Source organism: Helianthus annuus, chromosome 4, assembly GCF_002127325.2.
Source record: "Helianthus annuus cultivar XRQ/B chromosome 4, HanXRQr2.0-SUNRISE, whole genome shotgun sequence".
NCBI classification, from domain to species: Eukaryota; Viridiplantae; Streptophyta; class Magnoliopsida; order Asterales; family Asteraceae; genus Helianthus; species Helianthus annuus.
Genome location: NC_035436.2, coordinates 47,801,700 through 47,809,580, shown reverse-complemented (window position 1 = coordinate 47,809,580; position 7,881 = coordinate 47,801,700). Strand labels below are relative to the sequence as shown.

Here is a 7,881-nt window from a genome sequence, read left to right as displayed (position 1 = left end):
TGCAATGTGCGATGAATGATGAGTGTAAACCAATTATAACACCACGTCTAACATTACAAAGGTGAAACTAATTTGTCTAAATTTGACATTTGAAAGAATTGTGCGACTATAACGGTGAGTCCAAACCATTATAGTGATGTATCTAAAAACACTTATAGTTTGGTAAAAGCATATGCCCTAGACCTAGAATTATTTAATTCTGGTGAAAGAAAAAACAATAATGCAATCTAATCTAATCTAATTTAATTCTAATAAAAGTTTCCAAATAATGTCACGTGGCACTTTCTCCTTTAATTTAATAATAATATTATTAATAATGATATATTAGATTATTATTATTATTGTTATATCAAACTAATATTGTTAATATATAATCTTTATCTTTTATCTTTATTATTATTATTATTTAATATTATTTATTTATTTATTTAATTATATTGTTAATGATAAGCCGTAAAAAGTTTTTTAGTATTGTTTACTTTTTATTATTGTTGTTATTAATATTATTATTATTATTATTATTATTATTATTATTATTATTTTATCTTTTATATAGTAAATGAAAATCTTTTATAAAAATGTTGTATCCTTATCTAAATTTTTAAGCCGTAAAAAGTTTTTTAGTATCGTTTATTATTGTTGTTGTTATTATTATTATTATTGTTATTATTATTATTATTTTATCTTTTATATAGTTAATGAAAATCTTTTATAAAAAAGGTGTATCTCTATCTAAATTTTTGTTTAAAATTATTTATAAAAAAACAAATATTTATTCTTATCTAATTTTTAGTTTAAAATTATTATTGTTATTTAACATAGGTAAATAGGAAAATAAGGTGAGAAAGCATGAGGAAGTAACACGTGTCAAAAAAGATTTTTTTTTATTAGTATAGGAAGATGTGGTGAGGTAGTTAATTTTGGGATGCTATAAATGATCCGTAAAATGTGGGATTACACAACGATTTCAAAGAGAAGTATTACCCACGAATAAGCGTATTCGCAATCATCATCCTCAATCGGTACTTTCATACTCTCAAAAAAAATCACAATCATGTTCTTGAAAAAATTGAGTTTAATCCGTTCAAACTTTTGAGCATACCAATCAAATAGTTCGTTCTGATAGTTATCATACGACTCTCAATTTAATCCAAGCAATTTGTATACTGATTTCAACCAACAAAGAACGAACTATTTTGGCATGACTACCAGTGAATTTGCAAGCGACATGACTAGCAAATTCGCAAAGTTGGAGAAATTTGAAGGGCATTCGCTGGAGGAAGAAGATGCACTTCCTGTTACCCATATTGAAATTTGTGTACGTTCTAAGTACACTGATGCCTGAAGAAGGGGAAAACGAAACCCTTGATCAACAAAGGAAAATGTTGAAGTGGAAAAATGATGATTATATATGCAGAGGACATATATTGAATGGAATGTGTGATGGGTTGTTTGATGTGTACCAGAATGCATGCAGTGTCCATCTAGCAAAAAAATTCTAGTAAGTAATTTTAATTCCTACAGAATGATTGATAATAGAACGGTTATGGAGCAATATAATGAATTATTACACATACTGGGTCAATATACTCAACACAATTTGTGCATAGATGAGTCAATTTCTGTTTCAAGCATTATTGACAAATTTTAAACATACCCTTAAACATCAAAAGGAAGAATTGACTTTGGTTCAATTGGGAAGTCACATTCGGATCGAATAATAGGAGTCAATATTATATTTCCATAATTATGTCAATTGTAATTAATTCTAGGGTTTTGTACATGTCTATATATATTTGAGGAATGAGAATAGAGGAGGCAACAAAGCCATTAACATTAAACCCTAGCATGGTATCAAGAGACCGGGATCTCTAATTACCGCCGCCCCCTCCTCCGATCCCATCTTCTCGCTTCTGCCCTTCTTCCCTTCGTCTCCTCTCTTTCTTTCACCATGGATGTTAAACTTCATCCTGCTTCTACCGTTACAAACATCAAAAGCCTCATTCCTGTAACCCTAGAGATGGACAGCGGTTTGTACGCCTCATGGAGCGAACTTTTCGCCTCCACTGTCGTGCGTTCCAGGTTATCCAACACCTTTCACCCAAGCCCGTTGCTGAATCCTCTTCATCCAAAGAAACCGAAAAAGACAAAGACAAGTCCGCTAAACCCGTCGATGACGCGTGGGATCGACTGGATGCTATCGTTTTGCAATGGATTTATGCAACCATATCTAGCGATCTCTTACACACCATTCTGAAACCCAATGCTACGGCTCATGAAGCATGGGTGGCGCTCGAAAATATCTTACAGGATAATAAAAGTTCACGGGCTATTCATCTTCTTCACAAGTTCTCTAACACGCGTCTTAGCGGTTTTCCAAACGTCTCGGCTTACTGTTAGCAACTGAAGGTTCTCTCCGATCAACTTGCCAGTGTTGGTTCACTAGTCGATAACCAGAGCCTCGTATTACAACTAATCAGTGGATTGAATGAGCAATATGAGGGGATCGCCACTATTCTTCAAAATCAGGATCCCCTCCCCAGTTTCTATGATGCACGTTCCAAGCTCATTATGGTTGAAACCCGCAAAGCCGAACAAGCACTTCAGGCTTCTCAGACTGCCGGCACCGCTCTCAACACGCACGCATCTCGATCAGCCAGCAATAACACCTCACCGGCTGAGTACCGGCCAGACGGTCACTACGGCGGACGCGGGCGTGGCCGTGGGTCTCGTGGTAGAGGCCGTGGCCGGAACTCTTGGGGTCGTGGTCGGAGCAACCATTCTTCCCCTCCTTGGCAGCAACAGTGGGCGGTGACTCCCCCTTGGGCCGCTCAACAGTGGGCTCCTCCCTTCCCTTGGGCCTCGCAGCAATGGGCTCCCCCAACTCAGCCATCATGGGCCGCTAATCAACAACAGCAATGGACTGCCCCCTTGCACATACCCGACCCTGAACCCCACTGCTGGCAACTCGGGTTCTGCTCCTGGCATCCTCGGTCCGCGGCCCAATCAAGCTAACCATGCCGCGTACACACCCACGGACATCGAGCAGGCAATGTACTCCATGTCCTTGAATCAACATGATCCGGTCCCCGTAATGGACACTAGCGCCATGACCAACATGACTAACACCCAAGGTAATTTTCAATTTTTTTTTAATAACAACATCCCACAAGATATTATCGTTGGTAATGGCTCGACCATTCCGGTTGTTGGACATGGCACTAAAATCCTCCCACCACCCTTTCCACCCTTTGTCCTAAAGAACGTCCTATATGCACCAAAACTACTTAAAAACCTTATTTCCGTTCGACGATTTACTACTGATAATTCTGTTTCAGTTGAGTTTGACCCGTTTGGTTTTCTTGTGAAGGACTACAAGACCCGGATCCCTATCCTACGATGCAACAGCAGCGGTGATCTATACCCGCTATTGCTTGGTCCGGGAAGCACAACCAACCCCTCCACATTCGCGGCTATTTCCTCTCAATTATGGCATCATCGTCTCGGTCATCCGGGACAACCTACTATGCAAAATTTAAAACGTTCATGTTCTATTGATTTCAGTACTTTGAATAATAACATTTGTCAATCTTGTGTTTTTGAAAAAAGTGTTCGTTTAGCATTTGTTACGTCCCAAACACATATATTTCAACCGTTTGACATTATACATAGCGACCTTTGGACATCGCCCATTCTAAGCTCGGGTGGTCATCGATACTACATTCTGTTTCTCGATGATCACACGAACTTTTTATGGACTTACCCCATATCCAAGAAATCCCAAGTTTATACTGTATTTTGTAACTTTTACAAATATATTGAAACCCAATTTGCAAAGAAAATAAAAACTCTCCAATGCGATAACGGTCGTGAATACGTCAACTCGTCCTTCTCACAATTTTTTAACGACCATGGCATGCAATATCGCCTCTCGTGTCCTCACACGTCCTCCCAAAATGGTAAAGCGGAACGTCAAATCCGCACCATTAACAATATGCTTCGTACCCTTTTGGCCCACGCGTCCCTACCATCTTATTTTTGGGATCATGCCCTAGACACCGCTACATATCTTCTTAACATACTTCCCATTAAACACAAACATAACACCACTCCCACCGAAAACCTATATCACCGAATCCCAACATACGATCATCTCCGTGTCTTTGGTTGCCTTTGCTATCCCCTTATTCCCTCTACCACTATCCACAAACTCGAACACTGTTCTTTTCCGTGTGTCTTTCTTGGATACCCGCTCACTCACCGAGGCTATAAATGCTTCAATCTCGAAACCAAACAAATTATTATATCCCGCCATGTCGTCTTTGACGAAACCACCTTTCCGTTTGCTAACCATATTTCTCCTCAACCCTCCTATGACTTTCTCCAAACTGGGCTCTCCCCTCTGATTTGGCCCGCTGTCCAATTTCCCTCTCCCCATACCGCACCGGCCCACAACACCAACACTCCCCCATCGGCCCAAACCCCTACATCGGCCCAAACCTCCCCAGCCCACACCCCTCGTACACCTGTCCTGGCCCAGCCTCTTCCTACCCCTCCCTCGGCGCAAACAACCCCACCCGCTGCTCAGCCTACCCCATTGCCTAGCCCAGCCGCTACTACTACACCTTCACCTACCATTATCCCGAACCAGCCCACTGCCACCCAACCCACTCGTACCATGCGCATCCGCGCAATGGACGGGATTACCAAACCTAAACGGCAACTCAACCTACACACAACCACCACCACACCCGTCGTCCCCCTCCCTAAAAACCCAACCGAAGCTTTGTCCACACCGGTATGGCTTCAGGCCATGTCCAACGAATTCGATGCTCTTATTAAAAATGATACTTGGGATCTCGTGCCACGTACACCAAACATGAATATTATTCGAAGCATGTGGCTATTTAAACACAAGTTTAAGTCGGACGGTATGTTAGAACGATACAAGGCACGTCTGGTGTGTGACGGTCGGTTACAACAAGTGGGCATTGATTGCGGAGAAACATTTAGTCCAGTTGTTAAACCAGCTACTATACGTACGGTATTGTCGATTGCATTATCAAAGTCATGGCCCGTTCATCAGTTAGACGTTTCAAATGCATTTTTGCATGGTAAATTAAATGAAGTTGTGTACATGTATCAGCCTATGGGATTTCGTCACACGGGTTTTCCCAATCACGTATGTCGGTTGAAAAAGTCATTATATGGGTTGAAACAGGCGCCGCGGGCATGGTACCAAAGGTTCACTGATTACGTTTTAACATTGGGGTTTCGCCAAAGTAAGTGTGATGCTTCGTTGTTCACATTGCATGAGGATGCAACCGTTGCCTACCTACTTCTTTATGTTGATGATATTCTTCTTGTTACATCAACCGACCAGCTTCGACATCAGTTGATGGCTCGCCTAGCCAATGAATTCGCTATGAAAGATCCCGGGCCACTCAGTTTCTTTCTCGGAGTCGCGGTCACTCGCCAACACAACACTATGTTTCTTTCCCAACAGTCATACGCTTTGGATATTATCGCTCGGGCCGGGATGCAGTCTTGCAACCCCGTCACTACCCCGGTTGACACGCACTTCAAGTTGAGTGCTCACTCCGGCGAGGACTTTCATGATCCTACTTTGTATCGTAGTCTCGCTGGAGCGCTTCAGTATCTTACCTTTACACGGGCCGACATCAGTTACGCGGTACAACAGGTTTGCATGCACATGCATGCCCCGAAAACAGGTCATTGGAACGCCTTAAAGCGCATCATTCGGTACATCAAGGGCACTACTTCCTACGGTCTTACCCTATGCTCATCCGCGACTCCTTCTCTCGTGGCATACACTGATGCGGATTGGGCCGGTTGCCCCGACACTCGACGGTCCACGAGTGGTTATTGTGTCTATTACGGTGATAACTTAATCTCATGGTCATCTAAACGCCAACCTACCATATCTCGCTCAAGTGCCGAAGCCGAATACCGTGGGGTAGCTAACGTAGTTGCTGAAATTTGCTGGTTACGCAACTTGCTTCTTGAGCTTCGACATCCTCTCACTCGTGCCACGTTAGTATACTGTGACAATGTGAGCACTATTTCCTTGTCAGGTAATCCGGTACAACATCAACGTACGAAACACATTGAGCTCGATATTCACTTTGTGCGGGAACAAGTTCAACGAGGTCAAGTGCGAATCCTTCATGTGCCTTCTCGTCACCAGATTGCTGACATATTCACCAAGGGGCTGCCCCGGATACTTTTTGATGATTTTCGTTCCAGTCTCAACATTCGGCAACCTCCCGCTTCGACTGCGGGGGTGTAATAGGAGTCAATATTATATTTCCATAATTATGTCAATTGTAATTAATTCTAGGGTTTTGTACATGTCTATATATATTTGAGGAATGAGAATAGAGGAGGCAACAAAGCCATTAACATTAAACCCTAGCATCGAAGAATCTCTTCGGATTCAAGAAGTTGATAAAAATAAGGAGGGAGTCAATTCAACTTGGGATTTCTCGAAATATTATCGTATCCACTAGGAATACATAGTTAGTATAATACGTTCTGTTTAGTTATAAAATTAAAATACCAAAGGAATGTTGTGCCGGATTCAAGTTATAAGCAAATTTAATATGAACTCGAGTGTAGAAGATAATATTTCAAACTTCACACAGAGGTAATATGAACTCGAGTGTAGAAGAAATATTTCAAACGCCACACAAAGGAAAGGAGAAGAAAGTGTGTAATAAGCCCAATGTTCGGGTGTGTAAATTCAATTGCTTATTTCAAGGCCCCTTGGTCCTCAAACAAGCCCAGTGTTCGGGTTTTTAACTAGTTATTACAGGCCGAATAAAGGTTAAAGTAAGCCCACTTGTAAAAATGTCCAAAAAGGTGACGATTGATTTGTAAATTCTGCCTTTTTATAGTTTGTCTTGTTAAAAGAAAACCTGCTGTGATAATTAACTACTAGAAAAGTCATAAAATAGCAGTACACTTTGACAATGGTCCATTATGGTAATTTACAACTTTTTCGTTCGCTTTTTGGTAATAGCAAGTTTTTTTGAATAACTTACTTGAATAATTAATGTGAGTTTCATTGGAGAACCTTAAAAAATGGTGAACCGGAGAAAACTTTTAAAAATTTAACTTAACATGTTAAAATTTAATTTTTTTAAAATTTTTTTCGGCTCTTTTCCTTTTCTTGTAGAAGCATTTTTAATTTAAAAAAAAAACTAAAACTAAAAAAAAAAACAGTTAAAAAAAGGCTTAATTTTTTTTTTACAAAAATGAATTTTTTATTGGAATAGTTTCTACCAATTTTTATAAGGAAAAGCCCTGAAAAAAATTTACAGAAAATTGATTTTTAACATGTTAAGTTAATTTTATAAGATATATTTTTTTAATTGTTTTTTAAACATTTTTTTAAACTTTTTTAGTTTTTGATTTTTTATTAAAAATGTTTCTACATGTATTTATAAGGAAAAGCGTCAAAATAAATTTAGAAAAAAATATTTTTAACATGTTAAGTTGAATTTTTAAGAGTGTTCCCCAGTTCCCCACTTTTTTAGTGTTCCCCAATGAACCCTCCCCTATGTCCTTAATCGGTAACAAATAAGATATTGAGTAAATTACAAGTTTTGTCCTTTATGTTTACAGCAAATTGCAGGCGGTGTCCTTTGCCTTTAAAATTGACGGGTTTGTACTTAATGTTTCAAAATCTTACACTGTATGTCCTTTGAGCCTAACCTAGTTTAATTTTTTTGTTAGATCTGATCATGTGCCATGCATATGAGGGCCTTCTTGTCATTTGATCATTTCAGGAGTTATTATGTAAATATATATAGATAGGGACTGTTTATAAAAATAAAAAAGATTTTTACTCTTGCATTC

General features: G+C 39.4%; 1 protein-coding gene across 1 annotated transcript; it reads left to right on the top strand.

The window, feature by feature from the left end:
* The first annotated feature begins 2,043 nt into the window (after positions 1 to 2,043).
* Positions 2,044 to 2,400, top strand: LOC110933267. The gene has a single exon (XM_022176497.1). It carries the CDS (start codon positions 2,044 to 2,046, stop codon positions 2,398 to 2,400), a length of 357 nt encoding a protein of 118 aa, XP_022032189.1.
* The last annotated feature ends 5,481 nt before the right edge of the window (positions 2,401 to 7,881 follow it).

Bases quoted from the DNA above. Each gene is read 5' to 3' on its own strand.
- LOC110933267 (XM_022176497.1), top strand. From the start codon at position 2,044: ATGGAGCGAACTTTTCGCCTCCACTGTCGTGCGTTCCAGGTTATCCAA.